Raw genomic sequence first — 17,008 nt, forward strand, 5'->3', positions numbered from 1 at the left:
TCGATTCTCACCCAAGGTGCTTTATTTTATTTACCTTCCAACAGCAACACCGGCCCCACACTCCACAGGGAAATAAGATGAAAGGAGGCTGAGGAATGAAAGGGAAAAGGACCCAGTAACAATTCCAATTTATATTCTGGCACGTCCTGTGTGTCTTGACATGTGCTCAAATTCCACTTTCCTGTGCCTTGAAAAAAAGTTGGGCCGCTGTAATTATTTTTGAGCTGATCAGAAGCCTTGGTCTGCATAATGAGAGAAGTGAAATGTGACTACATAGCAGGAGGGAGAGAGGGGTGGCAAGTCCACACAATATCCTAATTTCTGCCACTTCACTGGGTGTCTTGGCTGGGGTGATTTCTTTCCAGAATTAGGACCAGTTGGGTATTTTGAATGGTATTTGGCCATTACAAAGAGGTCATTCTCCAAACATAATGTGGTAGGAGTGTTAAATGCTTCTCGACCATTGTCTGAGTGGTAGCCTGTCTCAAGCATTTTGCATTAAATCGTATAGCTTGTTTACCAATATGGCTTTGGATAATGATGTGGATGTAGTGGAGAGACTTTATGTGAATCTTCCACCTGCTCACTTCAACAATGCAGGTGTTCCACTCCCACACCCTCTGAGCTGTGGGAGCTTCCTTCACTTTCTCGCATGTGTCTCAATGACTCCCTATTCCCTATATAGTGCACTACTATTGACCAGAACCTTATGGGCCCTGGTCGAAAGTAGTCTACTACATAGGGAATAGGGTGCCATTTGAGATGCAGACACTCAGTCACTTCTCACATGGACAACCAGAGATAACGAGGCTAAGTGTTGATGTTTTCCAGTGCAGAGCCTGGCTGCCATGGGATTATGCAGGTCCTCAAGGACCAGTGGGCTCCTGCAGGTTCGCAGGCATCCATCAATTAAGCAAACAGTTCAGAGGTTGCTGATATGAGTCCTGACCTCAGCCATTAGTCTAAGGACAGTGGTGCACTAAGTCCTATATAACACTTATTTTTTGCGTGTGGCAGTGACCCAAAATATTTTGGGATGATATTGGGAAAAGGGTTTGGGAAAATATTTTGGGACTGAACAAAAAATAGAAACGCAACATGGACAATTATTAGTCCCATTTTTCATTTTCCATTTTTCATGAGCTGAAATAAAAGACCTGGAAACTTTTCCATACGCACAAAAAGCGTATTTCTTTCAAGATTTTGTGCACAACGTTGTTTACATCCCTGTTGGTGAGCATTTCTCCTTTACCAAGATAATCCATCCACCTGACAGGTGTGGAATATCAAGATGCTGGTTAAACAGCATGATCATTACACAGGTGCACCTTGTGCTGGGTACTTCTCATGGCTGCTCATCCCTGCCCAGTCATGTGAAATCCATAGATTAGTGCCTAATTAATATATTTCAAGTGACCGATTTCCTTGTATAAACTGTAACTCAGTCAAATCTTTAATGTGTATATTTTTGTTCAGTGTATGTATCGATTGACTCAAAGTATAGCTTTTTTTGCTAATATAGGTAATGTTAGCTACCACTAGTCTGCTGTACCTACACCAAAACTTCAGTATTTTTCCTTCATAGCTTGTAATCCGTCTTCTTTTTATATAATGAGCCAACATGTTTTCAGCACTTTTATTTTCCTGACTGATCAAAACTAATTTTGTCATGCTCTTTTGTCTCTGCAGGAGAGATATATATATATATATATATATATATATATATATATATATGAGTGAGCAATATGTTTGAGACCTCAAATTGCAGTTTATTTAACTTTTATATAGCTAGATTGATCAGTCAAGAACAAATTCTTATTTACAATGACGGCCTACCGGGGAACAGTGGGTTAACTGCCTTGTTCAGGGGCAGAACAACAGATTTTTGCAATGTCAGCTCGGTGATTCGATCCAGCAAACTTTTGGTTACTAGCCTAAAGCTTTAAACACTAGGTTACCTGCCACCCTGTATTGAATCGCAATACATAGAGAATCACAATACATATCGCATCGGCACCTAAGTATCGTGATAATATCGTATTGTGAGGTCCCTGGTAATTCCCAGCCCTACTGTACATGACTGTCTAAATATGGAAGACTCTCAAGTATTGTAAGGAAGTAAAAGGTTGTACGGAGAACAAATTTATATTTTCTTTTCAAGTAGTACGGAGCAATATGTTGATTTAAAACTAGGTTAGTAGTGAATGATTTAGTGATTTTAGGCCTAGCACAAGTACAAAAGTACATTCAGTTCTCTGGGAGAGAAGGATGTTGATCATCAGTGAGCCATGCTTTTAGCAGTCTGAGTCTGCATTGCATATTTCACCCTATTCCAAATATAGTGGTCCATGGGGCTCTGCTCAAGAGTAGTGCACTCTATATGGAATAGGATTCCATTTGGGATGTAACCGATCTGTCCACAAATGAGGTCTTTTATGTGATCGTTTCATCTGGCAAGCATTGAAAACCCAGAACCTATTTACAACTGAAAATGAAGTCGAGCTCTGAGAGCCAAGCTCTTGAAAAGCATAATTTTGCAAAGTACAGGTATCTTAATTTGATGATTTTTGCTGCAGACTCTTTGGATATCCGTAAGTATCTATCCTACCCTGGGTAAGCTGTTGACTGAAAGCCATGCAGTGGATCAGGGGTTCCGCTCAGCCTATCCCTGTGTGTGCTGGACTGAAAAAAACATTTCTATCCCTTTAATGTCAATCTAATTCATCTTATGGAGAGAAAGTGTTTAATTTCCTCAAACAAGTATGCTGCACTACGCAGCAATTATCTTGAGCCCTGATTTGGTTCTGAGCTCCATAATATATATTATATGATTCCCTTTTTGTCTTTGAAATAGACTTCTACAGCTTGCCATGAAATCTGTGTTCTTTTTTGGGGAGAATTGGGAATATGAACTACTGTGCATGAAAGAAACATGGATTTGTCTTTATGGAGAGCATCAAATGCGATTTCTGTGGTGCTGCAGTAATTTAGAGCACTGTCTTAGCCCCTTGCATAATTTAAATGCTTAAAGATTAATTTAGCTCGATTAATTAAGGGTTCCTTACTCAACTGGCGCTGCTTTTACCTTTGCTTTCTGCAACTTTGGTACACGCTCATTTGGTGCCCTCATTATTTAGGCATTTTAAAAGATGCTTAACCATGATTTATTTACCTTATCATAAAGCACATCTACTTAATTATAGCTTAATCTAGTAAATTACCCTGCTCTTCCTCAGCAAAAAAAGAAACGTCCTCACTGTCAACTGTGTTTATTTTCAACAAACTTAACATGTGTAAATATTTGTATGAACATAACAAGATTCAGCAACTGAGACATAAACTGAACAAGTTCCACAGACATGTGCCTACAGAAATTTAATAATGTGTCCCTGAACAAAAAGGGGGGGGGGGGGGGGGGGGGGGGGGGGGGTCAAAAGTAACAGTCAGTATCTGGTGTGGCCACGAGCTGCATTAAGTACTGCAGTGCATCTCTTCCTCATGGACTGCACCAGATTTGCCAGTTCTTGCTGTGAGATTTTACCCCACTTTTCCACCAAGGCCCCTGCAAGTTCCCAGACATTTCTGAGCGGAATGACCCTAGCCCTCACCCTCCGATCCAACAGGTCCCAGACGTGCTCAATGGGATTGCGATCCGGGCTCTTTGCTGGCCATGGCAGAACACTGACATTTCTGTCTTGCAGGAAATCACGCACAGAATGAGCAGTATGGCTGGTGGCATTGTCATGCTGGAGGGTCATGTCAGGATGAGCCTGCAGGAAGAGTACCACATGAGGCAGGAGGATGTCTTCCCTGTAACGCACAGCGTTGAGATTGCCTGCAATGACTACAAGCTCAGTCCGATGATGCTGTGACACACTGCCCCAGACCATGATGGACCCTCCACCTCCAAATCGATCCGGCTCCAGAGTACAGGCCTCATTGTAACTCTCATTCCTTTGACAATGAACATGAATACGAACATCACCCGTGGTGAGACAAAACCGTGACTTGTCAGTGAAGAGCACTTTTTGACAGTCCTGTCTGGTCCAGCGACGGTGGGTTTGTGCCCATAGGCGACGTTGTTGCTGGTGTTGTCTGGTGAGGTCCTGCCTGACAACAAGTCAACAAGCCCTCAGTCCAGCCTCTCTCTGCCTATTGCGGACAGTCTGAGCACTGATGGAGGGATTGTGCGTTCCTGGTGTAACCCAGGCAGTTGTTGCCATCATGTACCTGTCCCGCAGGTGTGATGTTTGGATGTACCAATCCTGTGCAGGTGTTGTTACACGTGGTCTGCCACTGCAAGGAAGATCAGCTGCCCGTCCTGTCTCCCTGTAGCTTTGTCTTAGGCGTCTCACAGAACGGACATTGCAATTTATTGCCCTGGCCACATCTGCAGTCCTCATGCCTCCTTGCAGCATGCCTAAGGCACGTTCACGCAGATGAGCAGGAACCCTGGTCTTTTTTCTTTTGGTGTTTTTCAGAGTCAGTAGAAAGGCCTCTTTAGTGTCCTAAGTTTTCATAACTGTGACCTTAATTGCCTACCGTCTGTAAGCTGGTAGAATCTTAACGACCGTTCCACAGGTGCATTTTCATGAATTGTTTATGGTTCATTGAACAAGCATGGGAAACGGTGTTTAAACCGTTTATAATGAAGATCTGAAGTTATTTGGATTTTTACGAATTATTTTTGAAAGACAGGGTCCTGATAAAGGGTTGTTTCTTTTTTGCTGAGTTTAGTAACATACCCTGAAAATGCCTGCCTGCTCAGTTGCTATTTGGGACGATTTAGATCAAATCCACATAAAATAAAATCTAATTTGTTTCATAAGCAAACCTGAACGTAAAATGTTTCATTTTGATCCACCTGGTCCATACAGTAGCAGCCTTTGTCCATTAGATGGCATCATCAGACATCTGGAGTGGCTCCTGTCCTCCCTCTCGCTCTCCTAGCTGACTGGACAACTGTGTCTGTCTCCATCTTCTTGTCATTCCTCCCCTTCCTGACACAACCTCTTGTTCCTTTCCTCTTGTTGTCCTCAGTCCTATTGCCGTCTCTCACTTAGTGACACTTGGCCACTCTCACTCTTTCTGTTCAGTGTTTTCCTGCAGTCCTCCTCACTGAGTCATCTGATCTCCCTTACACACTACATACAGACTGGAATGTGTCCCAAATGGCACTCTATTCCCTTTATAGTACACTACTTTTGACCAGTGTCCTATGGTCCCTTGTCAAAAGTAGTGCACTATATAGGGAATAGGGTGCCATTTGGTAAGTGGACACACTGTTACCCACTAGTGGGGCTGCTCTGCTCACAGCAAAAATATATTTGTCCTTTTCACTTTTTACCCCAATGAATAAAATAGCATAAACCTTTTGCGTGCGGACCCTCTACTAATGAAGCAGCACGCCAGTTAGGGATTTCAAGAACCTTTTGATTGCCCTCCTCCACTTACACGTTGGAATTGTGCTGTTGCTGTCCAGTAGTTGTGCTGCTGCTCTCCACTAGTTGTGCTGCTGTTCTCCAGTCCAGTAGTTGCTGCGCTGTTCTCCAGTCAGTAGTTGCTGCTTTCCGGGGCCGAGGACTTAGTATGCTCTCCACTAGTTGTGCTGCTGTTCTACAGTCCAGTAGTTGCTGTGCTGCTCTCAGTCCAGTAGTTGCTGTGCTGCTCTCAGTCCAGTAGTTGCTGTGCTGCTCTCAGTCCAGTAGTTGCTGCGCTGCTCTCAGTCCAGTAGTTGTGCCCTGATTGTGCTGCTGTCCACTACTTTTTTTTTTCTCTCATTCATTCCGACTGAGTCTCAGTGTTCCAAAATAACACTTAATATTTTTTAGTTAAACATGTAGCTTAACTATGTGGCTATTCTACTTGATCTCTCTCCTCTTATTCCCTCATGTTGTTGTCAGTAGTTTGTCCCACCTTAGTTCCCGCCTGGCGCATGTCCTTTTGTGAAATCAAAAACTGTTTTGAGATTGACAATTTGGAAATGTTATGTTGGAATAGAATACGTTCCTATTGAAAATGACCTCATGTTCTGCGTTCAACTCCACAACTACAGGGACTGGTTTCTTGAGCAGACCTCATGGATGACTAGTCATACCTGTTGTATGTTGTCCGCCAGTCAGAGACACACCATGAGAGCCATAGCTGGGGGCAGGGAAGGAACAAAACAGTGCTTACAGAAGGGTTTCTGTCATGCTCAGCTGCTCTATCTCCTTCCTTCTGTCACATGCTCACTGTCATGTCGCCCTGCTGTCCTGCCAGTCCTGTCCTCTACTTGGCTGTATGGCTCGTTGTGACGGTGCCATGCTATGCACATGAATCTGTTCTTTTCCCTTCCCTCCTTCTTGTCGTTGTCGTCTCTCTCTTCCAGTCGGTTAGTCTCACTTCATCCACGCTCGGAGCATCTCCCTGCCTGTCTGTCAGACCACTGTTGCACATCTTCTGCCAGCTCCAATTTGTCCTCCTTTTGTCTCTTCCATCAAGCCCACTGACTTACTGTACTCTGCCTGTCGTAGCGGTTTCCTACAGAAAAATCTTCTGTTGTCTGCCTTTATAGTCTGCGTTACATAGTCTCCAGGGTATCTTGTTTAGGATTTTGTAACTCGAAAAGAACGTCTTGAGAAATAAGATATACTGTACATTAATGATAATCTGCTTACCTACCAGGAGTCGGCCCTGTCTGGATCTGAAAACGCCACAAATGTTTAATTCCTTTCATTCTATTCCAGCCTATTTCTCTTGGCGAAACACCAGCAGCTTCATGAAAGGAGTTATTGTTCATCAGAAACAAATAAGTATTTTCAGGTGGATTTCAGAACTAGGTTGATGTTGTTTTTAATGCATCATCAGCCAGGTGCTTTTGTTGATACCCCCTATCTGCACGAACACCGGTACAATTATAACAAAGCAGGGATGCTAGTGCAGAGATGAGGGAATAGGTGCCACAGGAAAGAATTACTCACATTTTTCAGTGGAGGGGAAATTGGCAGAGGCCATAGTGGCCGGGCCACATGCTCACAGGCCATTAATGGGGATATTTTCAATTAGTCATGCTTCTAAGAGCAAGGCCCGGCTCCCTGTATTTACTGCCTCCACCCAGCGCTACACAATACCTGCTAGCAATAGATTAGTAAGTGCTATTGATCTCTTGCACCATTCCAACCTGAGTGTTCTATAGTTTTTCCCTTTTTACCCCTGTCCCCTCCCCCTACTCACCATCCCTCTCTCCTTCCCACTTGTCTTGTGTGAATCACCTGGAGGTAACGCTGAGTGAAAATTGGTTTCTGATTCCGCCATCACTGCTGTAGATTCATTTCACTGCCACTCAGCCTGCTTTGCTCTCTGCACAGACTATATCTGTATCCCAAATGGCACCATATTCCTTATTTATTGCACTATATAGGGAATAGGTTGCATCCTAAAAGGGAACTCTATCTCAGCTTTGTCAAACAGGGAAGGCTATGTTGGCCAGGATGGATTTTATTAAACCCCTACTAGACAACTGACAAGGCAGTGGTCTGCAGGGCACGAGGCTACAAGGCAGTGGTCTGCAGGGCACGAGGCTACAAGGCAGTGGTCTGCAGGGCACGAGGCTACAAGGCAGTGGTCTGCAGGGCACGAGGCTACAAGGCAGTGGTCTGCAGGGCACCTCTATGTATTACACTTTGTCTCTTCTATTGTGATTGATGGGGTTGTTTCTGCAGTGACATGTTTGTGGTTTTAGGCTGGGTTTCTGTATAGCACTTTGACATCTGCTGATGTAAAAAAAAAGGGGGGGGGGGGCTTTATAAATAAATTTGATTTGATGTTGACCAAAGGGGGGGGGGGTGTGTGTGTGTGTTCGTCCAGGTATGACAAGGAGGGCCACTCTATGGATGGCCAGTCTCTGACGGAGGCGAGGACAGGTGGAGGAGGAGGGAACACCAACTGGAAGACCCTGACTGACATCAAGACGGAGCACCTCGGACACGGAGACAAGGTTTGATACGCACGCACGCACACATACGGCACGCACGCACACATACGGCACGCACACACACATACGGCACGCACGCACACATACGGCACGCACGCACACATACTTTTATGTAGATAAACACATGTACATCCAAATATTGTCAAATATAATAAGGTCCTACATGCTTTTCTTTGTTGACTTGATTCGAAGCAAGAATATTCAAAGACAACCTGAAAGACAATATTGAATACAAGCCATCATTTATTTTAATAGTGTGAGGTAGACCAACCTGCATTGTGGATCCAACAGACAGCAGGCAGCATACCATACAGCATCTCAGTCACTATGGAGCAGGATTCTCTTGTCTTGGCTGACAGTCATTATGTTAAATATTTGTAATCAGAGCGACTCAGTAAATGACTGCGTTGCTGGTTCCCGAGTTTGGTTTTAAAGCAGAATGCTGGCTTGTTTGTGTCCAAAATGTGACCATGTTCCCTATATAGTGCTCTACTTTAGTCCAGGGCCCAATGGCACTCTGCCATATGGTACCTGGTCAAAAGTAGAGTGCTGAATAAGGAGTAGGGTGCCATTTGAGTAGGGTGCCATCACAACCCTATGGTGTTCTGATGTTCTCCATCATTAATCACCAACATTAGGTGTCCTCTGCATCCCTCTCCCTACCTAGGTATATGCTTAATGTGAAGTCACTTGTCTCCCATATTGATTGTGAAGAGAAGAAGGGCTCCATTCATTCAGCTTGGAAATGAAGTGGTTGCACTCGGATAAGTCAAGTAATAAATGTGCTTGTAATTTCAGCTTCTTATTTACATTTTATGGAAATGGTAAATGACAAATTAATCTATGGTTATGGTTAACTGATTTTTCCTTTGATATTTGGAATATATAGCTATAGTAATTGGGCCTTGATTTTTAACCTCCGTATTGGAGTAAGTAAGAGGGGTGAGAGGATTTGAATTAGGTTTATTTGACTGACGTTGTCTGAGGAGAGTCCTTGGGTTAGAACAGCACTGGGAGGGAGGTGAGGATGGAGAGAGGATAGTGCGCAAGCCCAGGACAGAGGTAGGATGGGACTGGGAATGTATACCGTATTTGACTATATACCGGTATTGATGCACGGACCGGTTGGGCTTTTTACTTGACCTTTTTATAACGATATTTAAATGTTTGGTTTGTTAAATGTGATACGCCGTGTGTAATGTACATTTGTATAGTTGACTCAGCTACTTGAGTCATCCCTCTCCGCTCTCTCTCCACGCCGCTTTCCACACAGACCTAGTCCCACCCCCTGTCATTCAAGGAGCGCATTTGCTTGACCGCGAGACACTTGAGTTCAGTCTGCATGGTCAATGCAGCACATGCAACAATGTTGATGACAGCGATGTTTCCACTTTGATTTTAATATAAATCCACAAGCGTTCTATAATTACAATATTAGTTTGTGTTTCTTAGATCAGCAAACAGCTAGTTTGTATTTTCTTAGCAAGTTAACCTAAATCGTGTTAGCCACTAATGCTAATCGCTGGCTAGCTAACAGTCTTCTAAATCAAAGAGGAATAGGCGAACCATGAATGTTTTCTATATGAATAAAGATTTAATGTAGCCAAAGAATATAGGGTCCACCTAGGAAACACGGAACATCACTTTGGTTCCTACCCTGTCAAAATAATTTAACCAGGTAAGCTAGTTGAGAACAAGTTCTCATTTACAACTGCTACCTGGCCAAGATAAAGCAAAGCAGTGCGACACAAACAACAACAGAGTTACACATGGAATAAACAAGCGTACAGTCAATAACACAATAGAAGAAAAAAAATAATATACAGTGTGTGCAAGTGACGTGAGGAGGTAAGGCAAATAGGCCATAGTAGCAAAGTAATTACAGTTTAGTAAATTAACACTGGACTGATAGATGAGCAGATGATGATGTGCAAGTAGAAATACTGGTGTGCAAAGGAGCAGAAAAGTAAACAAAAACAATATGGGGATGAGGTAGGTAGATTGGGTGGGCTATGTACAGATGGGTTATGTACAACTGCAGCGATCGGTTAGCTGCTCAGATAGCTGATGTTTGAAGTTAGTAAGGGAAATATAAGTCTCCAGCTTCAGCGATTTTTGCAATTCGTTCCAGTCATTGGCAGCAGATAACTGGAAGGAAAGGCGGCCAAAGGAGTGTTGGCTTTGGGGATGACCAGTGCGATATACCTGCTGGAGCGCGTGCTACGGGTGGGTGTTGTTATCGTGACCAGTGAGCTGAGGTAAGGCAGAGCTTTACCTAGCACAGACTTATAGATGATCTGGAGCCAGTGGGTCTGGTGACAAATATGTAGCAAGGGCCAGCCGACTAGAGCATACAGGTCGCAGTGGTGGGTGGTGTAAAGGGCTTTGGTGACAAAATGGATGGCAGTGAGATAGACTGCATCCAGTTTGCTGAGTAGAGTATTGGAAGTAATTTTGTAAATTACATCGTCGAGGATCGGTAGAATAGTCAGTTTTACGAGGGTATGTTTGGCGGCGTGAGTAAAGGATACTTTGTTGCGAAATAGGAAGCCGATTCTAGATATAATTTTGGATTGGAAATGTTTAATATGAGTTTGGAAGGAGAGTTTACAGTCTATCCAGACACCTAGGTATTTGTAGTTGTCCACATATTCTAAGTCAGAACCGTCCAGAATAGTGATGCTAGTCGGGCGGGCAGGTGCGGGCAACAAACGGTTGAAGAGCATGCATTTGGTTGACCCCCTCCTTTGTTTTTACGCTGCTGATAGTCACAGTTTATTATCTATGCATATTAATTTTACTCCTACCTACACAAATTACCTCAACTAACCTGTACCCCCACACACTGACTCTGTGTCCCGGTAGCCCCTGTATCTAGCCTCTTTATTGGTATTTTCTGTTACTTTTTATATTATTTTTTACTTTAGTTTTAGTCAATATTTTCTCAACTCTATTTCTTGAACTGCATTATTGGTTAAGTAAAATTTGATTTGATTTAATTTAGGCTAACTAGTTACTTGACACTCCCCTCACATTGTAGAGTGTATGGACACCTATATAGGCTAACCAGTTACTTGACACTCCCCTCACATTGTAGAGTGTATGGACACCTTTATAGGCTAACTAGTTACTTGACACTCCCCTCACATTGTAGAGTGTATGGACACCCAAATAGGCTAACTAGTTACTTGACACTCCCCTCACATTGTAGAGTGTATGGACACCTTTATAGGCTAACTAGTTACTTGACACTCCCCTCACATTGTAGAGTGTATGGACACCTTTATAGGCTAACTAGTTACTTGACACTCCCCTCACATTGTAGAGTGTATGGACACCTTTATAGGCTAACTAGTTACTTGACACTCCCCTCACATTGTAGAGTGTATGGACACCTATATAGGCTAACCAGTTACTTGACACTCCCCTCACATTGTAGAGTGTATGGACACCTATATAGGCTAACTAGTTACTTGACACTCCCCTCACATTGTAGAGTGTATGGACACCTATATAGGCTAACTAGTTACTTGACACTCCCCTCACATTGTAGAGTGTATGGACACCTATATAGGCTAACTAGTTACTTGACACTCCCCTCACATTGTAGAGTGTATGGACACCTATATAGGCTAACCAGTTACTTGACACTCCCCTCACATTGTAGAGTGTATGGACACCTATATAGGCTAACTAGTTACTTGACACTCCCCTCACATTGTAGAGTGTATGGACACCTTTATAGGCTAACTAGTTACTTGACACTCCCCTCACATTGTAGAGTGTATGGACACCTTTATAGGCTAACCAGTTACTTGACACTCCCCTCACATTGTAGAGTGTATGGACACCTATATAGGCTAACTAGTTACTTGACACTCCCCTCACATTGTAGAGTGTATGGACACCTATATAGGCTAACTAGTTACTTGACACTCCCCTCACATTGTAGAGTGTATGGACACCTATATAGGCTAACCAGTTACTTGACACTCCCCTCACATTGTAGAGTGTATGGACACCTATATAGGCTAACCAGTTACTTGACACTCCCCTCACATTGTAGAGTGTATGGACACCTATATAGGCTAACCAGTTACTTGACACTCCCCTCACATTGTAGAGTGTATGGACACCTATATAGGCTAACCAGTTACTTGACACTCCCCTCACATTGTAGAGTGTATGGACACCTTTATAGGCTAACTAGTTACTTGACACTCCCCTCACATTGTAGAGTGTATGGACACCTATATAGGCTAACCAGTTACTTGACACTCCCCTCACATTGTAGAGTGTATGGACACCTATATAGGCTAACTAGTTACTTGACACTCCCCTCACATTGTAGAGTGTATGGACACCTATATAGGCTAACCAGTTACTTGACACTCCCCTCACATTGTAGAGTGTATGGACACCTATATAGGCTAACCAGTTACTTGACACTCCCCTCACATTGTAGAGTGTATGGACACCTTTATAGGCTAACCAGTTACTTGACACTCCCCTCACATTGTAAAGTAGATTCTGTAGGTGACATGCACTGCAGTAATGCCATTATTGTGGTTAGTCAGATTAATAAAATAGTTTAAAACGTTTACTTGCAAGAATAACAATTTCCCTAATAATCCTTTTTACATGGACCCTTCTGACATCAGGCTTCCTGATGGGACTTTTGATAAATTCAGGAAATCGCCAATGAAATAAATATTCTACCACAGGGACCATGTTATTTTTGCGACATCTTTTTGGTTCCGAGTTCGAACATGTAACGTTTGTATGTGAGAACTATTTCTAAGAGGCATGCTTTCAGTTTTTTCTGAACACATTTCACCCGCACATAAGAGGGAGGCTTGTGCTACCGGTGCTGGCACAGGCATAGATCAAATACACCACTAGAATGCCAATTAAGCCATTTACATGTCTTAATCATTTGCAAGATTGTTCAGAAATCCAAGTGTTTTAATCGCCGTATGCTTACTTAGATTTTGGCCTTCTGTCGATTTTTAAGATAAGCAGAGTAAGGTGTTTACATTACTGTTTCAATACTCTGCCTACTGCCATGATCGGTTTAATATAGAATTATTAGTGTGCATGTAAACGTACTCACCATCTCATTGTAGAGTAGGCTGTTGGCACTATATGCTAACCAGTATTAGCATTGCTGATTCACTAGTTCCCTTGACCTTCATTAGAGTCCTCCAGACTATCCTGTTGGGTTAAGGCAATTTGTCTTGGCACTAGGAGAGAGGAAGGTAGAGGTGTGACCCAGGGCTCTAGTTCAGCCTGTAGTGTCTGAAATGAGGAGCTGACTCAAGCACAGTCTGTCCTCTCCTGGTACCGCTCCTGCTCAGCCCGTGGAGACACAGGGTCACAAGGTCGGCCCTCTGAAGGCCCTCCGCAAGTCAGCAGCAATTAATTGTCCCTGTCACAAAGTCTCTGTCACAATCTCAAATTTCCACAACACCGGCTTGCCCTCTCGACAGCAAATGGCTAACCCCATCCACAGCCCGCTCCCTCCCGATTCCTTGACACTGCCCGCGTATGTAAAGCCTTGTGACAAAGACAGGAGGGGGGGAAATCAGGAGGAACATTTTTCATCGGTCTCATCTCTCCCTCTCTCTCTCTGTGGTGAGTGACTCGTTAATTTCAGAGGTATTAACTTGATTCATTTGTTTTACAGATTAATTTTGTGTTTTGAGAAAGTAGATAAATGTAATACTAACAAATACATGAGTATGAATAATTTAGGTAAGTTGGATATTAAATGTGTGGTCTGTTATAATATACAGCTTGTCCCACAAAATGTGTATTTATTTTTATTCATGTAACCTTTATTCTACTAGGCAAGTCAGTTAAGAACAAATTCTTATTTACAATGATTGCCTACCAAAAGGCAAAAAACCTCCTGCGGGGACGGGGATAATATATATATATATATATATATATATATATATATATATATTATCTATATCTGACAAAACACACATCACGACGAGACATTACATTGAGAGAGACCTAAGACTACAACATAGCAACACATGACAACACAGCATGGTAGCTACATGAGAACATGGTAGCAGCACAAAACATGGTACAAACATTATTGGGCACAGACAACAGCACAAAGGGAAAGAAGGTAGAGACAACAATACATCATGCAAAGCAGCTGTAACTGTCAGTAAGAGTGTCCATGATTGAGTCTTTGAAGAGATTGAGACAAAACTGTCCAGTTTGAGTGTTTGCTGCAGCTCGTTCCAGTTGCTAGCTGCAGTGAACTGAAAAGACGTGTGTGTGTGTATAGATATCATATATACAGTGCCTTGCGAAAGTATTCGGCCCCCTTGAACTTTGCGACCTTTTGCCACATTTCAGGCTTCAAACATAAAGATATACAACTATTTTTTTGTGAAGAATCAACAACAAGTGGGACACAATCATGAAGTGGAACGACATTTATTGGATATTTCAAACTTTTTTAACAAATCAAAAACTGAAATTGGGCGTGCAAAATTATTCAGCCCTCTTAAGTTAATACTTTGTAGCGCCACCTTTTGCTGCGATTACAGCTGTAAGTCGCTTGGGGTATGTCTCTATCAGTTTTGCACATCGAGAGACTGAAATGTTTTCCCATTCCTTCTTGCAAAACAGCTCGAGCTCAGTGAGGTTGGATGGAGAGCATTTGTGAACAGCAGTTTTCAGTTCTTTCCACAGATTCTCGATTGGATTCAGGTCTGGACTTTGACATGGCCATTCTAACACCTGGATATGTTTATTTTTGAACCATTCCATTGTAGATTTTGCTTTATGTTTTGGATCATTGTCTTGTTGGAAGACAAATCTCCGTCCCAGTCTCAGGTCTTTTGCAGACTCCATCAGGTTTTCTTCCAGAATGGTCCTGTATTTGGCTCCATCCATCTTCCCATCAATTTTAACCATCTTCCCTGTCCCTGCTGAAGAAAAGCAGGCCCAAACCATGATGCTGCCACCACCATGTTTGACAGTGGGGATGGTGTGTTCAGCTGTGTTGCTTTTACGCCAAACATAACGTTTTGCATTGTTGCCAAAAAGTTCAATTTTGGTTTCATCTGACCAGAGCACCTTCTTCCACATGTTTGGTGTGTCTCCCAGGTGGCTTGTGGCAAACTTTAAACGACACTTTTTATGGATATCTTTAAGAAATGTCTTTCTTCTTGCCACTCTTCCATAAAGGCCAGATTTGTGCAAAATACGACTGATTGTTGTCCTATGGACAGAGTCTCCCACCTCAGCTGTAGACCTCAGCTGCAGTTCATCCAGAGTGATCATGGGCCTCTTGGCTGCATCTCTGATCAGTCTTCTCCTTGTATGAGCTGAAAGTATAGAGGGACGGCCAGGTCTTGGTAGATTTGCAGTGGTCTGATACTCCTTCCATTTCAATATTATTGCTTGCACAGTGCTCCTTGGGATGTTTAAAGCTTGGGAAATCTTTTTGTATCCAAATCCGGCTTTAAACTTCTTCACAACAGTATCTCGGACCTGCCTGGTGTGTTCCTTGTTCTTCATGATGCTCTCTGCGATTTTAACGGACCTCTGAGACTATCACAGTGCAGGTGCATTTATACGGAGACTTGATTACACACAGGTGGATTGTATTTATCATCATTAGTCATTTAGGTCAACATTGGATCATTCAGAGATCCTCACTGAACTTCTGGAGAGAGTTTGCTGCACTGAAAGTAAAGGGGCTGAATAATTTTGCACGCCCAATTTTTCAGTTTTTGATTTGTTAAAGTTTGAAATATCCAATAAATGTCGTTCCACTTCATGATTGTGTCCCACTTGTTGTTGATTCTTCACAAAAAAAATACAGTTTTATTTCTTTATGTTTGAAGCCTGAAATGTGGCAAAAGGTCGCAAAGTTCAAGGGGGCTGAATACTTTCGCAAGGCACTGTATCTCTTTCTGGAAAACTCTGAACCTAACTTACATAAATTAAAATTGGTGGTCAGCTAGCTAGAAGGTTGTCTTTAGTCGCAAAATGTACCATTATTTTCCAGGACATTTAAATGTTGAGTTCGAATCCTCCAACCACTAGTGTCTGAAGTTAGGGGTTGTCTGATGTTGGGGGGAAATGTGCTAGTTTTAAAGAGACCAGCAGTTAGCCTGTAGAGGAGGGGGGGGGGGGGGGTCAATTACGGCAGAAACGTTCCCTTTTGTTTTTCTATTTATTTCCTTCAAAAGCTGGAGGTTAAGATTTTGCCTGGGGCCTCCATCTAGATTGTAAAAAAATGAAGTGCACCATGCAGAAATGTCCTGTTTCCTAACCCCTACTTTCCTTTCGGTACGCCAGGCAATGTTCCCCTCCATGAATATGAGTCAGGATGTCCAGGTTATTAAAATTCCCCCCATTGTAATCCTACTGTAGGTCTTTATTTTGTATTATTATGGATCCCCATTAGCTGCTGCCAAGACAGCAGCAACTCTTCCTGGGGTGTAAGGAAGTGTTATGATTTCTTTTAAAGAGCACACCCTGTTTTGTCCTCTGGATGAATCATAATGACTGACTGATGAAGGCACTTGGCCTCATAGGTTCTCGTGTGTGTTTACATAATGAGATATTACCATGTGGTATTGCCTATAGGTCCTGGTCGAAAGTAGGCAGCCTGCCTTTGCTGTTTTGCATTTGTGTTTGGAGCTATGCTATGCAGATTGCAGTTGGTTTGTATTTTTTTCATCCCACTGCAATAATGTTTCTTTTTAATACCATTTGAAAATATTCTTATTGATGTTCTCTCAGATCTGCGCTTTATGCTTCTGTTGTTAGTTCTGCGCCGTGTAATGTAATGGCATCAACCTTTACATAGAAATCATGGACCAAGCCTGCACATATTGTCCTTTACAATATTGCCTGCCACAAAATATCTACGCTTCAGAACGATTGACAGAACAATTCTGTTATGTTTTGTGTTTGTGTCCAGGAAGACTACTTCAGCTTCATGTATTGCAATATGGTCTTCCACAAAACATCTGGTGTACACATTTTGAAAAC

The 17,008-nt window shown here is 42.6% G+C and overlaps 1 protein-coding gene across 2 annotated transcripts in view; it reads left to right on the forward strand.

Annotated features, from left to right (window-relative positions):
• rpa1 (replication protein A1) overlaps positions 1-17,008 on the forward strand; it is a 54,760-nt gene that overhangs the window by 18,779 nt on the left and 18,973 nt on the right. For both annotated transcript variants that reach the window (XM_021582603.2, XM_021582605.2), the window contains one exon: positions 7,849-7,978. In XM_021582603.2, the coding sequence (XP_021438278.2) occupies positions 7,849-7,978 (130 nt within the window). The remainder of the gene's footprint in view (positions 1-7,848; positions 7,979-17,008) is intronic.

The sequence above is a fragment of the Oncorhynchus mykiss genome, chromosome 24 (assembly GCF_013265735.2).
Source record: "Oncorhynchus mykiss isolate Arlee chromosome 24, USDA_OmykA_1.1, whole genome shotgun sequence".
Classification (NCBI taxonomy): Eukaryota; Metazoa; Chordata; class Actinopteri; order Salmoniformes; family Salmonidae; genus Oncorhynchus; species Oncorhynchus mykiss.